General features: G+C 41.9%; 1 protein-coding gene across 2 annotated transcripts in view; it reads right to left on the bottom strand.

Annotated features, from left to right (window-relative positions):
* The window catches only part of LOC119660814 (epidermal growth factor receptor kinase substrate 8-like protein 1), a 115,841-nt gene that overhangs the window by 74,725 nt on the left and 18,890 nt on the right, over window positions 1-22,226 (bottom strand). For both annotated transcript variants that reach the window (XM_038069657.1, XM_038069655.1), the window contains 4 exons: window positions 6,494-6,883; window positions 6,290-6,433; window positions 4,959-6,176; window positions 2,529-2,717 (listed from right to left, as the gene is read on the bottom strand). In XM_038069657.1, the coding sequence (XP_037925585.1) occupies window positions 2,529-2,717; window positions 4,959-6,176; window positions 6,290-6,433; window positions 6,494-6,781 (1,839 nt within the window). In that variant the 5' untranslated portion in view covers window positions 6,782-6,883. The remainder of the gene's footprint in view (window positions 1-2,528; window positions 2,718-4,958; window positions 6,177-6,289; window positions 6,434-6,493; window positions 6,884-22,226) is intronic.

Here is a 22,226-nt window from a genome sequence, read left to right as displayed (position 1 = left end):
CCATAAAAGACAATGAACGACGTCTTGTGGTAATGGAGACGAAGATGCTACGTTGGACTAGGGGCGTCACACGTTTAGATCACATCCGAAATGAGGATATCCGCGATCGTTATGGGGTTGCACCGATCGTGGAAAAGTTGCGAGAGAGGCGTCTTCGATGGTGTGGTCACGCAATTCGTGCAAACGAGAATTCACTTGCCAAGATTGGTCTGAACATCGAAGTCGATGGTAAACGACCAAAAGGCAGACCTAAGCAACGGTGGCTTGATACGGTGGATGGGGATTTGAAAGCCTCGAGATTGCACCCAGATCAGGCATTCGATAGAGCCAAATGGCGAAGCCGATCACGACGAGCCGACCCCGCTTGTGAACGGGACAAAGGCTGAAGAAAAAGAAGAATTCTTAACTTAATCTGAGCAGATATCATAACGTAAGGTATTTTCCGGCCTAGACGTCATATGTGTGAATCATCACAATTTTCGGTTCGGTAGTTTCTAAGAATGGGTCCTTGAACACCGCATTTCTTGCCTTTGAAACTAACGTCAGACCTAATATCTACTTGGAAAAGCTCCAATCAACTTTCCAAGCAATTAAGGCTTCTCGGGAGATCGTCATCAACATCAACGGCGCAACAACCGGTATCCAGTCTAGACCTGCGTGAGTAAGCAATTCAAGATATTTCGGTTTTACGCCGGGGACCACGAATTGGATATCCCTATAAGCTATTTGGTGTCCTCGCCAACGTCATCGTTCCATCTCAGGCGGGGTCTGCCTCGTCTTCTGTTTCTACCATAGATATTGCCCTTATAGACTTTTCGGGATGGGTCATCCTCATCCATACGGATTAAGTGACCCGCCAACCGCAACCTGTTGAGCCGGATTTTATCCACACGCAGAGAGTCATGATATCGCTTATAGATATCGTCGTTACGCAGATGACGGAATCGTTAATCCTCCTGTGGGGGGCCAAAAATTCTTCGGAGGATTCTTCTTTCGAACGCGGCCAAGAGTTCGTAATTTTTCTTGCTAAGAACACGGGTCTCCGAAGAATACATCGAAACTAGCAAGATCATTGTCTTGTACAGTAAGAGCTTTGACCCTATGGTGAGACGTTTCGAGCGGAACAGGTTTTGTAAGCTGGGTGCAAACCAAACAACCGCGCGGATTTCAGCGTCGTAGCTATTATCCGTCGTGATTTGTAGTCTCCTTTCATTATTGTCCTCTTTTGACCAGTGCGATTTGATGTTGTCGGTTTTTTGGTGCTTTGGTTGCCACCATATGTGTCGTCTTGCCTTCATTGATATGCAGCCCAAAATCTCGCGATGCCTGCTTGATTTGGATGAAGGCAGTTTATACATCTCGAATCATTCTTCCCATGATGTCAATATCGTCAGCATAGGTCGGTAGTTGGCTGGATTTCTCTCGCATTTACCTGAGTATCACGCATCAGTTTTTCTAGGTCCAGTTTAAAAAGGGTGGACGATAGGGTATCACCTTATCTTAGACCGTTGTTGATGGCGAATGGTCTCGAGAGTCATCGTGTTACTTTTATCTGGCCCCGCACACTGGTCAGCCAAGTCAGTGTTATTAATTTCGTTGAAATGCCGAATCTGAAACTGAATTATCACCATTATCATTGGTGTTTTTATACAAGCAGTGGGAGCCGACATATCGCCTGAATACGGCCTCCATCCCAATTTTGATACTATAGTTAGAAGAGCCTTGTAGGTTCTACTCTACTATCTCGTAGAGGGTATCTTTTCCGACTGTGCAGTCTATTCTGTAGGGGCGTGAACGTTAATGCGACTTATATTTCTAAATTTGCCTTACAAACGCAAAGTGCATAGTCTTTCCCTTATGCTTCAGCCAGTAATAGAAGGTTTGATTTTTTGGCTAATTAATAAACCTACTGTGTCCGGATAGCTGAGTGGTTAGAGGACTGGGTTGTCATACGAAAGGTCGCGATTCCAATCTCACTGGTGGCAGTGGGATTTGTATGGTGATTTGACGTCGGATACCAGTCGACCCAGCTGTGAATGAGTACCTGAGTCAAATCAGGGTAATTATCTCGGGCGAGCCCAATGCTTACCACATTGCATCCTACAGTGTCCTCTAGTGTACCGTTACGGTCTTGAATGAAGTGTTCTGACACACTTCAAGGCCCTGATCCAATATGGATTGTTGCGCCAACGATTATTATATTATTATATAATAAACCTACTCCGAGCACATCGTTTAATGGATGGTCACTATAATATATGGTGTAGTGGCACTTCTGCAGAAAACCGGTCCCTGTCCAAAGCATCTATTGTAACGCTGTTATATCAACCAAAGCAACATCCCATCTGTACGCGCACGTTGCCGGGTGAACTTGGGAGAGCATAGTAACGAATATATTATTGTGGGACAGAAACAGCGCACAGGAAAAGCTATCAAAACTATTCTATGGATTGCTAAGAGCGATAACAGATTTATCTCCCATAGGACATCTTAATTCATTGCCAGTGAATATTAAAAATAGTACTTACGGATGCCTGCCTTCCCTTATTGTAGTTTTGCGTATAAAGTGGGTTGTTAAAGACATCGTTTCCATTCCCAGCGCTACTATTTCCACCGTTATCATTGTAGCTGTACTGCGTAACTATCGTATGTGGTACATGAGCAACCTGCCCCCGAATATTCCGAGCTTTCCACCATTTTCGGCTATCATCCAAAACCTGTAGAGTATTATAGATTATAACAGTATGTCAGAAAAGTAAAAATAGGTTGTAAAAGCGCAGGTAATTTCCTTAGCTGCACCTAGTGCAGAGAAAAAGCCTTTCTAATTTAAAAGGTATGACTACAGTGGCGGTAAAAATGATGAGACACTTCCTATTTTTCGACAAATTGTAAAAAAAATAAAACGATCCCGAGTCGCTGTGTATGTATCTAGAGGTAATGGGGTACACTTTCCCGGGTAATTAACAGAGGGTATCCGATCATAATATACCGGCAGGTGGAAAGGATAACACACTTGATATTTTTGCCAATCCAGAATGGAATTTCAGCGAACAAACCCAGCTGCTTATGATGTTTTAGTCTTTATCCTGCTTTTCTATAAATGGATAATATATTTTTTTTGGAATTTGGCCCAGTGCAGAGCAAGCAGTTGTTTATAACTCTCTTGCGTCGTGAAATTGTTTGGATTTAGAGTAAATGGTTCGGGGTAGATCTAACAATAGTCGATAATATTCAGTTTTGGAAATCCTGATGAAAAATCCATTGGTTTCTGTTGAAGTACTCCTTAACAATCTTGTGAATTCCGATATTACCTTGCTGGAAAATAAACGGTAAATCCACAATGACTGCAAAATTGTCGTTAAACTCCGCCCCAGCCATTCCCACATATCGGCAGCTATTTATTTTCAAGTTAGAAACACAATTTCTCACTGTTCATCATACTTCTGCCTCCATGCTATCTCTAGCTGGATATATTTAGTTCTTTCTTCAAACCATGGAAATGATAACTGAAACAGTTGGACCCATAGAGGTCGAATTTCTTTTCGTTCATACAAAGTTCTCACCATTTTTGCTTAAAACGCAACTAGCTTCCAACTAACTTTCACTTTTTTGACTCACCGACCCCTCGTTTTGGCCGTGAAAGGAAGTCCCTATCTACCTGGTCCAGTCCAACATCAAGTAGATGTGCATATAATAATAGTAATCGTTGCCGCAACAATCAATTCGACTCAGCAACTCATTCACAGCTGTGTCGACTGGCATCTGACGTCAAATCACGATACAAATCGCACTGCTACCAGTGAGATTTGAACCACCACCTTCCGTTCGACAGCCTTGTGCTCTAACCACTAAGCTATCCGGACATAGGACCCCTCATCCCCCAAACAAAAATTTAGCTTTAGCCTGGCTTACGCTTACAATATTGGCGATTTTATAAATAATAATAAATAAATAAATACTTTGCCGATCGGCCGCTCAGCAGACTCATCGGGTGCCGACTTTTTCTCTTGTTTAGACTGTGCTTTGCATGATTAGACTAAATTGTCCGTTTTCTGATCATGATAATTCATAATGTTAATGCTAAATTACATTTACTTTGCTGTGACAAGGGTTTCTAGTTTACATAATATACCAAGAACTATATATTGTTTGTTTATCGCTGTCGCAACCGTGCTGTGCGGATAGCTGAGTGGTTAGAGCGCAAGGGTGTCATACGGAAGGTTGCGGTTTAAATCCCTTGGTGACTGTGGAATTTGTATCGTAATTTGACGTCGGATACCAGTGGACTCAGCTGTGAATGAGTACCTGAGTCAAATCAGGGTAATAACCTCGGGCGAGCGCAATGCTGACACACTGCCTCCTGCAAGGTATTGTAATCCTGTAGTGTACCGTTACGGTCTTAAATGAAGCGCTCTAACAAACTTGAAGGCCTTGATCCAATATGGATTATTGCACCAACGGTTACTATTAACCGTGCAGAAGCGTCAGTGATGAAAAGCCGAATAATAGGCAGTTAGCGTCTGCGACTAAAAGCCTATTAATATGCGTCCGGTCGACGAAGTCTTAAGTCGGATATAATTCATGACTTTGTCGTGTTTGCCATTATATAAAAAGGACCGATTTCCTTCTGTTGCCATTTTCGGCCACGCCTCTGCCCTTGACGAAACCGTTAGTTATTCTTTCCATTTCTTGAATACTTGAGTGTTACGCCCAACACGAAAGATCCGTGGACTAAGAAAGTGAGAGTGAGTTGTTCTCCATCTGGTCCAGCCCAAACATTAAGTAGACTCAGAATCCCTTATATCCCAAACAAAACAAGGCATACACTCTCTGGAATTCGTTTTTTTATTTGACGATTTCTTGAAAAAAAAGGGGAGTGTCTTATCATTTTGACTGGCATTGTATGTTGCAAACAAGAACCTTGGCACCTTTTTCAGAAATATTAGAATGAGTCTCACCTCCAGATACTCGCCCCGAACAACCGTGAGCTCCTTATCATTATTTGCCGTGCGTGGATACGTGACTTGAACAATTTTAGCACCACGTGATTGCAGCTCATCCAGCCATGCCTCAATCGACTGATCTTGCGTCATGCGTGAGTTCATCTCCCTACCAGCAACTGAGACTGCCATTATCGCGCTACCACTACTAACTGGGGTAGTTATTGCACCTTGTCCATTGGGCGGGATTGCGCCATTTCGTTCAATCGAGTCAATAGAAATATCGCTTCGAGTGCTAAAATCACGATGACCACTGTTTCCACCAGTGTTTCCAACACCGGCTGGGTTTTGGTATGGACCCTGGCTTGACCCATCATAGTCACCGTAGTCACCCAGGACCGTACTACCATGATGCGTTTCAATTCTACGCTTCACATTTGTTGGAGTTGTGGGACGTTCGAGTTCATCGACGACAGGATAATCTGGTGACCAGCCATCGAAAAAGACCGGATGGTAGGAGCCAACATGGCCTTTCCAAGTGTCTCTTGGTTGTGTCCAAGCATCGCCTAACGATCTCCAGAGTTCAGTTTCTTTGCTTGTTACGCAGTTTATCAGTAAATTGATGGCTTCACGCGTCAGCAGAGGATTAACTACGCGTGCCGGAATGTGTGAATCGTAGTACGTATCGCTTGCGGCCTCAACAATTAAGGCTAAAGGTGTGAACAGGAAGTGCACTAATTCTGGCGCGTTCGGATCATGAATATGAGCTTTCAATTTGGCCAAAAGGTTGAACGAGAGCTTAAATTTGGCAAAAATGTCAATAAATTCCTTTTCATTCGGAGGTCTAGTCCGTAATGTTAGCAGACCTTCTCCGGGGTCCTTCTTTTTCGACTTCCGATTACGACGGCGCCGTTCAAGCTCACGTGATGCAGCTGCAACATGTTGTAACCTCGCAATAAACTTTTCAATATCATCAAAGCAATGATTTAAAACGGTAACATCGCGCTCATATTTATCTCCAGATATCGTCGATGAGGTTTCATCATTCAGACCACATAGCTCAGAATCCGTCTCATTTTGGTAAGCTGCTCCTGTCATGGCAGACGATGAGGAATTGTGATGATTGGCTCGCATTGTGGACGATGGCGGTAAAGGATCACGATGCGGAACCGATCCCTTCCCGCTTCGTAATTGTTTCAAATCTTCGACTAGGTGGACGGCTGATATTGATTGACTCTAGAATAGAAGATTTTGATGGGAATAGGTTATTTAATTAGTTTTGCAATCGCTGTTGTACTCGCATTTATTAGAATAATTCTGAGACGCTATCCAAAAAAATCTGAACTTACTTGGAATATGTGCATCTCCGATCGTGATCCTGGTCCTCCGGCAACAATAAATACTAGAATGTTATTGTACATTTCCATTGGATCATTACTAGTAAATGCGGTCGGTTCTTGTATCAACGAGGCTGGAAAACGTTCGATTATATTCTGCAGAAAATAAAATTAGATTAGACTTTCACCAAACTGCCAACCGCATCAAGTACTCACCCCCGATTCAAAGTCCATAATAAGCACCCATTGATTATCTAAACATAATTGCATCTTTTGCGACCAGATTCCTGTTGTCTTCTCCAATTGTAGAAGGCGTCGCATTCCATCGGCTGGATATACAATACCAGTTTCCTTATTCACAGTGAAGGTAGCCAAATGTTCCAACAAGTAAATGGGCTTATCGCCTATGTCACTATCAGGGCGATCATCTCCGCCACCACTTCGTGACTCATGCTCATCCCCGGAGTAGCCTCCACCTCCGTTATTGGAATGATATGATGTCATTTTGGAGTTAATTTACAGATGAGAGTGTCTTTCTGGGGTAAATATGGAGAATAATTTGAATTGGTCTGCTTTCGCGTGAAATTGACTTTTTTAAGCAAAGTCCTGAAAACAGAGATGAGAAAGGGACCGTTAGTATAGGGAAAATCAATAAATCTGAAGATATATCTGCTTAGATAGAGGGACAAAGGAGGAGGGCACAATTAGGAAAAAACAGGTTGGAGAGTTGAGTGGAATACAGTTATCAGAAGGGTGAATCAGACATGGTATACTCAAACGATTCCTATTTATTTTGTACATTTATTAATGGTAAAAAATATAAACAAAATATCTAACTTTTTTTATATTTTCTCCATCACGATCTAAGCATACTTCCTAGTGCTTCGAAAACTTGCAAATCCCCTTCTCTGAAGAGACCTTGGGAGTGCGTCATCAATCAATAGCGCCCACAATCATCTATTTCTTTAATTTAAGTATAGCAAGAGATTATTCAGTTTTCGTAAACATTTCCTCCAGTTTACACTTGATGCAATCATGTCAGCCCTGTTGTAAATTGGTCAGTATCTTTCTCGATATTAGAAAGGGCGTAGCCTCGTGGAAAAACTTAGCAGAACCTATAATATAATAATAATAATCATTGGCGTAACAATCCATATTGGATCAAGGCCTTGAAGTGCGTTAGAGCACTTCATTCAAGACCGTAACGGAACACTATAGGATTACAGTAACCTATAGGAGGCAATGTGGTCAAGATTACGCTCGCCCGACTTTATTTCCCTGATATGACTCAGGTACTCATTCACAGCTGAGTCGACTTGTATCCGACGTCAATTCACGATGTAAATCCCACTGTCATCAGGGGATTTAAACCGCAACCTTCCGTATGACAGCCTTGTGCTCTAACCACTCAGCTACCAGAGCCTTGCCTCAACACAAAGGGGCTCGCCCAGAACAACGTACTTTCTTTCAGACGGTAAGTGTACACTGTAATATGTTACGGCTAAACATTTTCGGCGAGAGTCAGTATTGCTCTTTTCTGAAAAGTGTGTTGGAGAGTTCACGACTTATTCGGAAGAAGATCACTGCCATCGTTCAGCAAATGGATTCTCTAGCTTTCACAGTAGGAGTGAAATCGAGGTGAGAAAAAACTCAAAACCATCACTTGAATGCTCTGGTTTGGAAAGGCGGAATTTATACGGACTTGGGATCATCAAATTACAAGCGTCGGCTTTCAAAGCCGGGGATAGGCAAGTCACGGCGCTTAATCTGAAGCAGCATCTTAGAGATAAATTGGCAGGATTCTACGTAAAACAATAATTGCATTAATCATTTGTGGGGTCAATGGCTGCCAAACATTCATATACTTCATCTGAGAACCATGGTTTGTTAGTGGGCAGATGTGACTTATCGTATGTTAATGTAAGTTATTCAATATGTGAAAATTAGAAGCATGGGGATACTAGGCGGCTACAATGTTAACGCCCACCATATCAAAATATGTAGCTGTGGCCGAAATGCAGACCTCCAACCATTGGATTTCGAAATCAATCCGTAGGAGGCAGATTGAGCAACATACTGACTAATGCTGAGCGATCGATTCATGATCCATTCAAAGCACATCAAATCCCTGCCTAGATTCTCATTATCAATATGAGAGATGTTTCTCGGCACGCCAAAGAAGAGTAAAACACAATGGTGGAACTTGGATTTGCCGAAACAAAGGAGTATCGGATAGCTGAGTGGTTAGGACACAAGGCTGTCGTACGGAAGGAAGCGGTTCAAATCTCACAGGTGGCAGTGCGATTTTTATCGTGATTTGGCGTCGGATACCAGTCGACTCAGCTGTGAATGAGTACCTGAGTCATATCAGGGAAATAAAGTCGGGCGAGCGCAATGCTGACCACACTGCTGCCTACAGGGTAGTGTAATCCTGTAATGTACTGTTACGGTCTTGAATGAAGTGTTCTAACATACTCCAACAACCTAAGCCAATTGGATTTTTGCGCCAACGATTATTATTTTCCGAGTTATCACAATCTCGGCGGAAATGTTCCCGTGATCAGCCCATGCTTGTATACAAGGTTTTGATGGATAACCTTACATACAACATTATGCCTGGTGAATAAACAGTACAGCCAGAAATGAGATGATCCAACGTCTCTAACGCCGAACCACAGAGTCGGCACTGCTCGTTCTCCACCCGTTTTTTCATGATGAGCTTTTTATAAGTGCGGGTAGCGACCACGCCGTCCCGAATGGCACACATAAACTCCTCCGTCTCAGCAAAGAGTTCCCCAGCATACAGCCATCTGTTCGGCAAATGCAAATCACATGTTTACCGTGCATTGCCTTCGACTTCCATTCATCGATCCGCTCTTGGCCCCACTTCACCTCACTCAGAGGATTGAAAGATCGATCCTTCAAGTTAAGTGGAATCAGTCCACAGTCTGCCTTACAGACAGCCGCATGCAAGGGACTCGCCTGCTCTTTGCTGTAAAAATAAGCGCGCAGCGAGTCGACTTGGCGATGATGTTGTACCGCCACGTCAACCACGCCCCCACCATCGATGTCACGAGGCAGGTTTATCCGCTCCACGGTAGACTTTGGATGGCATTTGGAATTTGGACATAGTTGTCCGTATCCGCCGCTGGACGTTTTTCAGATCGGTCTTCGTCCACGGCAATATTCCGAATGCATGAGCCAGTGAAATGATAGCGAATACATTCAATGCGTTTATTTTATTCTTCCCCGAGAGATGCGATTTCAGCACCAGCTTTACACGTCGCAGGAATTCGGACAACAGAGCATCGAGCAGGGGTTCCTTGCAGAATTCCTAGGTACTTGTAGGAATCTGTCTAGGTCATAGCCGGGATGTGGAGGCCACCAAAGATGACCTTTGCAGATGGCTTGGATTCGGCACTTGTCTAATTCAAACTCCATCCGAGTATCACTATCTACCTCTAATCTAATCTATCTAATCTAAGATGGTCTTCAGTACCAGCATACAGCTTGATGTCATCTAAGTACATCAAGTATGTTAGTTCGCACTTAGCACGTAGGCCAGACTTTATTGCAAAACCATTATTATTATACTATTATTAAAGGAGTACTGCAAGGGAACATTTCAACCTAACTCCGTTAAACGGTCATCGTTAAGATGATTTTCTGAATCGACTAGCTCACTGAAGGCGCCCTTCAAGTTAAATTGGATCCTTATCCTTCCTTCATAGAACGGGAGATACACAGAAATCAATGAGGAAACGGCAAACTATCTGCTTGAAGTGTACTTTTCCCACAACAGCCATGCACAACTCTAAGTGCAAAGGCTTGTGCACGTAAAATAGTGACCCTTAAGCAACAAATGAAAATCGCTCCTCTTTTTATAATCGCAAGCACGACAAGCCGCCAGTACTTTAAGCCAGGCTAAAGCTAAATTTTTTGTTTGGGATATGTGCCCGGATAGCTGTGGTTAGAGCACAATGCTGCCGTACGGAAGGTCGCGGTTCAAATCTCATTGGTGGCAGTGGGATTTGTATCGTGATTTGAAGGACACCAGTCGACTCAGCTGTGAATGAATACCTGAGTCAAATCAGGGTAATAATCTCATCTAATAAATGAACAAAATGGGCGTTTAATTCGTTCCAAAAGTCTAAATCTACAGATTCAGATGACTTTATACCTCTCTTCGTAAAGCCCAGGTTCAATCCGGCCTGTCAATTACTTCGTATCGAGACTTTTAGCATCATTACATTTTTCACTTTTTCATATTCTGCTGAAATTTTTCTCCACTATTCGTTCCATCAAGTATTATTTGTTCGAAATGGGGCATTTGCGAAGCGAACCGTAAATATAATCCCACAGGTTCTCAAAAGTATTGCAGTACGAGGATTGTGGAAAGGTTTTGAATACCTTCGGACAATTAAGCATACATTATCACATGCGTGTATTTCACTCGTTTCGGGTCCCTGTTTTAGCATATCTTGATTGTTTGACAAATATCTAATTTCTCTGCGCTCGGATGCAAATTTCTTCAAAATATCGGGGTACACACTGGCATCCAAATCAAATCCATGACACCACTCAGCGAGATGTGTATATGATGCTAAAGTCTTCATACGAAGTTTATCATGTCATTATTACGCTTTTTTATTTTGCATATGAAAATTGTCTTTTTCTATTGTTATTCGAGCTCAGTAAGGATTTTATTTTATCATTTTCAATGATTTTTTTTGCATTGCATCTAACAAGCTGTACGTTACGTTCGTTTAAAAAAAACACAAAACATCATCTTTTACCGCTTTTCTGAACATTTATGTATTTACTTATTAAATACTATTTACACTTATGTACGACGATATACGGATTTCAATTTTGCCCAATAAATTAGGGAGATATTAAAGTAGCATTTATTCCCAAAACGGGCAAATGGGCTCACGAATTAATTATCAACATTTGTATTGAAAACCCTAGAGCATTTTATCAGGTGTCGAAATAATGAGTCATCGGTTTTAAATAAGTAGGAATACCGGAAGCCGGGCGCTTCGGATATAAAGGTAGTGTTTATCTTATGTGTAGTACATAGCTTAGAATACAAAATATTCCTTCATATTTTGCCAAACCCCAAGATTCACATATGTATATACAAATCAACGACATAAATACTATGTTCACCCTAAATAAACAAACATTATATAATATATTTTGTTGAGGATGCTGGGAGTCCTAGGTCGGCACCCACGTGGTGACGGACCGAACCATTTGGGGAGCAACTTGCTCCCCCTTTTGCAGTTCTCGGACTCCTTTTTTGAGTAAAACCCAATGTTTACAGAAAAAAAAAGACAAAAAGTTGACAGACGGTTTCGTCCAGGGCAAAGGCAACTCATCAGACGCTGCCTCACCTCTGCCGTGGGAGCAGCATGACCGAAAGCGACGATCGATGGAAAACGCTTCACTTAAATATAATCGCAAACACGTAATGAGTACGAATTATATTTAAGTGAAATCCGTCACAGTCCAGACCTAAACCAGGCCGATGTAAATAAATAATATTTTTTGTTGAGGATGCTGGGAGTAAGTTGCTCCACAAGTGGTTCGGTCCGTCACTACGTGGGTGCCGACCTAGGACTCCCAGCATCCTCAACAACACATATTATTTATTTACATTGGATTTGGATTGTTGTTCTTTTTGTGTTCGAGAGGAGAATTCTCCGAAGAATTTTTGGAGAAGGACTTCAAATTCAGCTTAATGGGCTGCGGACTCCTTATTGCTGAGTTGAGCAAGCCTAGATGGGCCACAGGGGTAATATCTATGGAAGAAAAAGAAGACGTGGCAGGCGTAAACAAAGACGCCAGACGGCTGTTAGAAATATCGAATTGGTGCTTGCAAACCAGAATATTTGGAGTTCTTTGACGAGAAACAGGTTGTTACACCGTGGTTGATAATGAAGTAAGGTTAGAGCTGGCCGGAACTATTTAATTTCTATGATGGCGCAGTAGCGTCGATTGCAAAAAACAGCCGAGCTCGTAAATCGTCAACAAACGAATACCTAAAAGGATAGTCGGAAGCGAAACCCAAGGATATCGACCAGTGGGAAAGTTAACGAAAGCACCCCGTGTAGAAATTTCCCAATTGAAGAACGCTTTGGAAGCATTCATATGTATATATGAAGGTGATCTATTCTCGAGTTCAAAATCAAAATTTTAGAGAAGCTGGAGTCAGTGCAAGAAGAAATGGATTGCAGGACTTGATACAACCATTAATCATTTACTATTTACTTAATATTGAATAGAACAATAATTAACGACGACGAAATAAAAGTTTGCAAGAAAGACATCGAACTACTAACGAAAAAGCCCAGAAAACTACAACGGATAAGTCTTCATTGAGGAGAACTTTCCGGTCTTAGAAGACGTGCTGCACTGCATCAAGCCGGTAACTGAGATGTTAACAGAAGTTACGAGAATAATATTAGTATTATCTAATTTCATCTCAATCTGCCACGAAAATTGTGCTTCTATGCAGTCGTATGTAATGCAGTGTTAAAAAGGAGAACAGTTCAGTTAGAGGAAGTGATCAATCCAATGACGCTGGTCGTGCGTAAAAATGGCAATATAAGGAAACAAAATGTTAATGCCAACAAAAGTCAAATGCCATTGGGGTAAACAACCAGCACATTATAAAGATCATAACCAAAAGAACTCTAGTGGTTTGAGAAGAATAGTGCATGAACGCTAGTGAATATATTAAAAGAAAATTAAAGTAACGTAACGTATACGTTACCATTGTGTAAAAAGCTTGACCGTAATAATTGCGGATCTTTCCATATTCCTTGGTGGCCAAGGGCTACTACAGAAGAAAAACGTGGGCTATTGAAGATACTTTTTCATAGAAATGGGCAATTCATGAGTGAGTCGACTCAAACGCGCCATTGATATAAGTAAGTTGACACATCACAGAGTCGAAGTTATCATTCGTTTTGAGAATGAAGGGGGTCTTAAGTCCGCATCAACTTAATGCAGGACCGGACCAATTGAGGAGCAACTTACTCCTTCTTTTCTGGTCCACGGACCCCTCGCAGGGCTTGCACCCAAACTTTTTTAAAAAAAGTCAAGCGACGACGGCTTTACGGTTTCTTACCAGGGCAGAGGCAAATCGTCAGACGCTGCCTCACCTCTGCCCTGGGAGCAGCGTGACCGTAGCGGCTCGCAGATGTTGAATGCTCCTTTATATAATTCGTAAAACACGACATGCCTACGAATTATATTGGGCGCAAATCCGCCTCGTTGACCAAAGCTGGCCAGGGCTGAAATATTCGTTTTGAGAATGAAGGGGGTCCTAAGTCCGCATCAACTTAATGCAGGACCGGACCAATTGAGGAGCAACTTACTCCTTCTTTTCTGGTCCACGGACCCCTCGCAGGGCTTGCACCCAAACTTTTTTAAAAAAAGTCAAGCGACGACGGCTTTACGGTTTCTTACCAGGGCAGAGGCAAATCGTCAGACGCTGCCTCACCTCTGCCCTGGGAGCAGCGTGACCGTAGCGGCTCGCAGATGTTGAATGCTCCTTTATATAATTCGTAAAACACGACATGCCTACGAATTATATTGAGCGCAAATCCGCCTTGTTGACCAAAGCTGGCCAGGGCTGAAATATTCGTTTTGAGAATGAAGGGATTTGCGCTCAATATAATTCGTAGGCATGTCGTGTTTTACGAATTATATAAAGGAGCATTCAACATCTGCGAGCCGCTACGGTCACGCTGCTCCCAGGGCAGAGGTGAGGCAGCGTCTGACGATTTGCCTCTGCCCTGGTAAGAAACCGTAAAGCCGTCGTCGCTTGACTTTTTTTTAAAAAAGTTTGGGTGCAAGCCCTGCGAGGGGTCCGTGGACCAGAAAATAAGGAGTAAGTTGCTCCTCAATTGGTCCGGTCCTGCATTAAGTTGATGCGGACTTAGGACCCCCTTCATTCTCAAAACGAATATTTCAGCCCTGGCCAGCTTTGGTCAACGAGGCGGATTTGCGCCCAATATAATTCGTAGGCATGTCGTGTTTTACGAATTATATAAAGGAGCATTCAACATCTGCGAGCCGCTACGGTCACGCTGCTCCCAGGGCAGAGGTGAGGCAGTGTCTGACGATTTGCCTCTGCCCTGGTAAGAAACCGTAAAGCCGTCGTCGCTTGACTTTTTTTAAATAACGAAGTTATCATGTTTAAGTGAAGACGATCGGATAATATGTATATATATATATATATATATATATATATATATATATATATGCATGCATGCTACTGCCGGAAGCAGGAGCTATATAACCCCAGCACACCTACGTATATTTATTCAAAAAATAAATCTATTGTTTCTATAAAACTTTAATTTCTCATTTTCAAATACCAGGAAACAAAAACTGTTTGTGAAACCACCGCCATATTAGAAATAATTGATAAATAAATCGAAAATAGAGTCAATATTTAGAAGTAAATATATTTAGAAAGATGTATGGCCTCTGAAGTGCTAGCTAACAGTTTTTAACACGGCATTATACAAATTTTAAAAACGACTGTATGTACATATACTTTTCCTATTTCTGAATTACTAATATCTATTGCTCGCCGAATAAGAAACCAAATTTTAAATTTGAAGGATTATCCTTTTTGTGATTCGGAAATTTTAATTTCATATGTGAACAAGTCAGAAAGTGCATATAACTAAGTTATAATTAAGTACTATCATTATATGCAGGCTTTTCCGCATCATTGTTACCGCTCGGTCAATATATACACGGTCCATATTATTGTAATTCCTTTGAGATGCCAAGAGAACTCTGGGAAATATCGAATAAAATGTATTAAAATAATTAACTATGTTTGGCTTCTAATCACAGTCTATATATAAACTATGTCCAATTCAGTTGAGTAAAAAACTGTCTCTTTGAAAATATGATTCTTTTTTAAGGTTTTGTGTAAAACAAAACCTTATTAAAATCGGTTTACTATCTCTCTGTCTTTCCATCGCACGCATTTTTCTCAAAGATGTCTATAGAGATTGACACCAAATTTGGTGGAAAGGTGGAAACTGCGCATGTATGCTGACGCATACAGTAAGTTACATCCTTCTACGTCGAATTCAAGGGGTTCCTACATATGCAAAAGAGGGGTGAAATTTTTTTTCGGCTAATATAGTCATGTGGAATATCAAATAAAAGGTTAGTACTTTCTCAAGCCGGTCCCTGTTTTGACATTTACTAGAAAGGTGGAGAGTGCGGGGTCGAAAGTGATCATTTCTTCAGCGGACCCATCCTCAGAAACTACCCAACCGAAAAATCTGAAAAAAATCAGGAGGCTGCCACTATATGGTGCCTAGACTCCGAAATATCCTTCATACCGATATCTGTTCAAATAAAGTTAATAATTGGCTGCGAAACCTCCCTTAAGTTCATCCTTTGGCATGATCCCGCCAAGTTTGGTGGAAATCGCACTATTACTGACAAAGTTGTAACAAGTCAAGATTGCCGTTTCTGTGCAAATTTTCTCACATAATATATGCATATATTACATGCTAGGCTCTAATGGGACAAATCATCATCATCATCATCACCGGCGCAACAACCGGTATCCGGTCTAGGCCTGCCTTAAGGGTTATATACAGTTAGAACTTTCATAAAAACGATTTTTTTTTATTTTATTTTCTTAATGTACATATATTTAAGAATACACACAGAAAATTTCATATCGTTCCGGTGAATATTTTCGAAGTTACATGCAAATTTTAAAAGGCGTTTCAGAGCGGTTGGAAGCATAAGGCCGGAGCGGCAGCGCTTACCTGGAACGCTGTGTCCCTTTTGTGCACCTACCTATTCTAAATGTTCCCTTCTAATGTATTTAGATGGGTAAAACATCAGTGTGTTATTGTCGTTTTTATACCTAAAAGGTAAATTTTAATTTTGCTCTCCCCAAACTGGAAAATATTTAAGAGTGGTAGTCAGTATAAGCAGCTAAGCCAAGCAGTAAACTTGTGAGTTCGTTAAAATTCTACTTGTAATTTGAAAATGAAGGCTTCTAGAGAAATGAGAAAATCTCTTAACATACGTAAGTCGAGACCAAAAAAGCGAAAAAATGTTTTTAATCCAAAAACAGCCGAAACGGATGAAAGTAGTTTCAGTGCCTCGGCAAAAAAATTTAAAGAACAAGAGGAAACCTCAGTTCCGCGTGATCCGTCTGTTGAGTATGCAGCAATTTCTGAATATGTGAAATGTAAGACTTGTGACGTAAATGTGAAGTTTCAAACTGCTTCTGGATGAGGACTTGGTTCCAAAATTGTTTTGCTGTGTGATAAGTGTGCAGATCGTTACATAAATTCTAGTCCTTTTGTCGCGCACTCTTATGAAATAAATCGACGATTATTTGTCATGAGAGTCCTCGGATTAGGGTTAAAATGTGCAGCAAAATTTTGTGGATTAAGGAATGGGATCACTATTATATTATATGAAGGCAATAGGAATCACACTTGGACCCAATGCGCATTCATATGCTGAAAAAAGATGAGCAGCGCGTGACCATTTCCGATATCAGAGCGCGTGAGAGCACCCGAGATGGAAGAATGGCTCGCAGACATCAGCTCGAGTTATTAGAAGCTGCCGAAGCGACGGAGGGTTTATTATATGGTCCTGGAATAGACGACTCAATGTAAGTTGAAAAAAAAAATTTTTCATCTTATATAAAGTGCTTTTCAAACTTTAAACGCGTTTTTCTCAAAATGGTGTTTTCAAAGTCGGTGACCAATATTACTCAAAAACGGCTAAACCGATTGATCTCAAATTTTGACACAAGCTTCTTAAATATATTTTTTAGTAATTGATCGAAGATTTTATCTTACCGATTAATACTTTTTTTTTATAAACAATTTAAGGCCGAAATTTTGGCCGAAAATCAATTTTTTTTCTCTAGAAACCACCATTTTGTCAAAAAAATTTATTTTGCTTATTCCTTCGATTAATTACTAGATTTAACATTACTTTAACGAAATCTGTTTGGTTTTTTAATTTCAGAGGTTCCAGTTCAGTGATATAGTTATCACCGCAAAACGTCTTTTTGAGAGGAGCTTTCGGAGATCAGCTGTAGCTCCTGTCCAAATAAATATTTTTACTAGTTTTAAGTCTGAAAATATTGTTAAAAGATACCATAATATATGTTCAAATATTTAGAACAATAACTTTAGAAGGTTTCTCAAAAAAAATTCTGGAAAATTGGCTTTTTTTCGGCCTTCTAACTGTATGTAACCCCTTAATAAGGAACTCCAGACATCCCGGTGTTGCGCCGAGGTCCACCAATTCAATATCCCTAAAAGCTGTCTGGCGTCCTGGCCTACGCCATCGCTCCATCTCAGGCAAGGTCTGCCCCGTCTTCTTTTTCTACCATAGATATTGCCCTTATACACTTTCCGGGTGGGATCATCCTCATCCATACGGATTTAGTGACCCGCCCACCGTAACCTATTGAGCCGGATTTTATCCACAATCGGACGGTCATGGTATCGCTCATAGATTTCGTCATTGTGTAGGCTACGGAATCGTCCATCCTCATGTAGGGGGCCAAAAATTCTTCGGAGGATTCTTCTCTCGAACGCGGCCAAGAGTTCGCAATATTTCTTGGTAAGAACCCAAGTTTCCGAGGAATACATGAGGACTGGCAAAATCATAGTCTTGTACAGTAAGAGCTTTGACCCTATGGTGAGACGTTTCGAGCTGAACAGTCTTTGTAAGCTAAAATAGGCTCTGTTGGCTGACAACAACCGTGCGCGGATTTCATCATCGTAGTTGTTATCGGTTGTGATTTTCGACCCTAGATAGGAGAAATTGTCAATACAGATTACACAAGTAAAACGGCTGAAAAACTTCGAAGGGCGAATAGCAACTCGCTTGATGTGGATTGAGATCAGATGGTGAAATATTAATAACAATAATAATAATCGTTGGCGCAACAACCCATGATGGATCAGGGCCTTGAAATGTGTTAGAGCACTTCATTCAAGACCGTAACGGTACACTAGGAGGCAATGTGGTCAGCATAGCGCTCGCCCGAGATTATTATCCTGATTTGACTCAGGTACTCATTCACAGCTGGGTCGACTGGTATCCGACGTCAAATCACGATACAAACTCCACTGCCGCCAGTGAGATTTGAACCGCGATCTTCCGTACGACAGCCTTGCGCTCTAATCACTCAGCTATCCGGACACTTTCTACTTTACAAAATTAAAGCTTGTGAAGATGTTGAATTTCAAACTGCGTGTTAGCTGTAGTTGTGGTGATAAATACATCGACCCATGTCCCATGATCGTAACCGACAACGAAGTGAATCGTCATTTTTATAATGCGATTGATTGGTATTGGAGTGCACGGTGTAAAATTGTTTTGTGGATTGATGGATCTTGGAACTGGATTTTATTTAAACGCTTATTAATAAACTAGTAAAAAATATTGATGGAGCGGTAGCAAGGGTTTTTGACTTAGTGATGCGCAGAGCTGCCAACGAAGAAAAGCATATGAATATCGAAGCTGGATATACCAAAGGAATTTTATGTTTCTGGGGATTTTTCATGGTCGAAAAGGGGCTTTTCTTCTCATCGGCCCCGTTTCCTCGAAAAGAAAGTATAGCGAGCAATTGAAGCCAAAAAAGCATTGACACGGAGAAAAAAATCTATAAAAGGTGCAAACAAGACTAAAATCTCAAAATATTCCTTCATACTTTTTTCAAACTACAAGATATACGTACATATTACAGACATAGATATTTTGCTCACATTGCCTATTACCAAATACTATATTTATATTTCATTTTTTTTAATCTACATATATTACAGACGTAGATATTATTCTCACCTTAAATAAACAAATTTTGCCTATTACAGGATAATATAAATTGATCGTACTCATATTTCCGATTTAATTCGTCCATAAAAGTATACACACGTACATATAAAGTACGTGTATTGAATACCCCATGTTCAATATATAAATATATTTATCTGAATTAGGCACTACACCAAAGCTTCATTTACATTCCGGCGACATTTCGCAAGGAAGTGTTCCACGCAGTTCACGACTTGGCGCATCCCGGCATCAGGACAACAAACCGGTTAGTTACCGGAAAATACTTCTGGCCCTCCATGAACAAGGATATCAATTCCTGGGCCAGAGAGTGCATCGCATGCCAGAAGTGTAAAGTCTCCAGGCATATAAGGAAAGAAGTGGGCTCATTCCCCCGCACTACCAAGCGTTTCCACACCATACACCTCAACATAATAGGGCCTTTGCGAGACTCGCACAGTTACAAGTATTGCCTCACAATCATCGACAGGTTCACGCGGTGGCCTGAGGCAATACCTGTGAAAGACATTACGGCGCAATCTTGTGCCGAAGCCCTTTGCCGAGAGTGGATACCTCCCTTTGGCGTCCCTGCAGTGGTCATCACTGACCAGGGAATGCAATTTGAATCCACCCTTTTCTCGGAGTTAGGCAAACTCCTGGGTTTTAAACGCCAGCGGACTACGGCATACCACCCGCAATCCAATGGGATGCTGGAACGTTGGCACCGGACGCTGAAAGCCGCCATTATGGCACGCGACGATCCGTCCTGGACTCAAGTCTTGCCTCTCGTCCTACTCGGCCTTCATACAAACCGCCGAGAGGAATTTTCTGCCAGCCCCGCGGAGCTGGTTTACGGGGAGAACCCAAGACTCCCAAGCGATCCGGTCTTCGACAAGAGATCGGGTCTCACGGAGTCGGGGTTGGTGCGTCTGCTGAGGGATAATCTCCGACGCATCAAAGCGCCACCACCCACTCTGTTGCTTGTTCGCCCAAGGAACTGGACACATGCACGCACGTGCTGATCAGGACGGATGCCGTCCGGAAGCCGCTGCAGCCTCCCTGTGAGGGCCCGTACCGCGTTCTCGAGAGGGGAGAACATTTCTTCCAGCTCGAGATCGGTGGACACGAAAAGGCGGTCTCTTTGTCCAGGCTGAAACCCGTGTGCGCCCCGAAGCAGCGTCGTGTCCGCTTTGTGGATTAACGGGGAACGAAGTTCCGGGATCCGTCGCCGAAATCCCCTAGGTTTCGTCTGGGGACGGAGTGATGTGGCGCGGCAGGATCTGCAGTATTCGAAATTTATTTCGAATGTTGCGGATGCGGACGGGTAGATGGTGCGGAACTCTCCACTCACTCATTTTTAGAACGCACCAGGGGAGTGGAGAATTAGCGGTGGAAAAATGCCGTTGGTTGGGACAGTAAGGACCGCATGGAAATAAGCCGGTTTCTTCTGTTCCAACCGCGGCGGTGTAGACACCAAAATTATAAAAAAGAAAAGTGCATCTGTTGACTAAGTTGGGTTGCAGTTGTTCTTCGGAAATTCCATTAATTTGACCTTTGGAATAAACTGTTCTTAAAATTTTTATTTTTATATCAGATTTTTAATTCCTGCATGTACCAGGACAAAGACTAAAATTGTGGAATAAGACTAAAGCCCCACAGGCCAATCAAAATCCAACAGCAATAACACCGAAACGGGAAACATTTATTTTGAAGTTACATGTATTTGATTGTTCTCAGCTGCTTTTTAAGTTTTCAATACGGATACCAGTCGACTCAGCTGTAAATGAGTACCTGAGTTAAATCAGGGTAATAATCTCGGGCGAGCGCAAAAGCGGACCACACTGCTTCCTACAGTGTACTATAGTGTACCGTTACGGTATTGAATGAAGTGCTCTAACACACTTCAAGGCGCTGATCCAATAGGGATTGTTGCGCCAACGATTATTATTATTATTATAATACGAAATTTTCCTCAGAGCAATATAGGTGGAAATAATTCTGACTCTCTTGTGTCGACTCAACAAAGTGAGTCGACTCATTGAAGAGTCATATTTCCCACCACTACTTTCTCTATTCTAGTTAGGGTGTTCAACTTTGAGATTATTTGCATTATCTGTTAAACAATCTAATACATTATACACCAATCTAATTACACTTAGCAGAAAAAGCCTGCGTACTTACTGATGAGCAGACTTGTTAGCACTGATGAAGGAAACAAGTGGCTCCCGAAATATCGGTGTTTGCAAGAATAAATATCCACACCAACGAAAAAGAAACAACAAGCATAATTACACGCAGAAAAATAATAAAGGTCTTAAATTGAATAGAGAAATATGTGAACTCAAACATGCCTCAAGGTTGGGAATGTTTTATTAGTCTATTCAATTGTATCCTTCAGGGGATTTGCACGGGGCATGGTTGCTGGATGGCAATGCTCCGAGAGTGACATCTCGTGGAAATGGCTTGAAGGTTCATGTTATAGCTGCCTCCGTCCTGATAATAACCTCAGCAGGGCTGCAAGTACGTTCAAAGCTATAACACCGTTAAGTTGCCAGTGCAGGCTCAGCTGAGACGGACTCCTGACTAACGTCTGATCCCGGCTTTGAACACAAACTCCCACAAACGCGTGATCTCCCTGCTCGCATACACAATCACGGGGATCATTTAAGCGACTGCACTTTCTAGCGGAGATAGCGGCTTGCAGCTACGATCCCAATTAAAATGAAGACAACAACAAACACGACGACACAACCGACAACATCCGAATTTTTTTAGAAAGAACAGGAATACACCACGTGCACCGTTTCTGGCAGCTTAAATCTATATCTATAATGGCTATAAATCCCTTTGCAGGAAGCGCCAAGTTATGACGGTTACCCATTTAAAAAGTAGAAAAGACCACCGTCCGGTGAAGGCTACTGGAAGTGAAAAACGAAGTACTACCGTGGAGACTAAGAGTCCTCTCGGCAAAAAGGAGAGACGCCATCGAATTCGAGCTCGGAAAAGATGCACAATCAGACGGAAATGTTGCAAGTCATCTCACCGGAGAGGATGGACCTCATCTGAAAGACAAAAGTAGATG

The sequence above is a fragment of the Hermetia illucens genome, chromosome 7, assembly GCF_905115235.1.
Source record: "Hermetia illucens chromosome 7, iHerIll2.2.curated.20191125, whole genome shotgun sequence".
Classification (NCBI taxonomy): Eukaryota; Metazoa; Arthropoda; class Insecta; order Diptera; family Stratiomyidae; genus Hermetia; species Hermetia illucens.
This window is presented reverse-complemented; position numbering and strand designations above follow the sequence as displayed.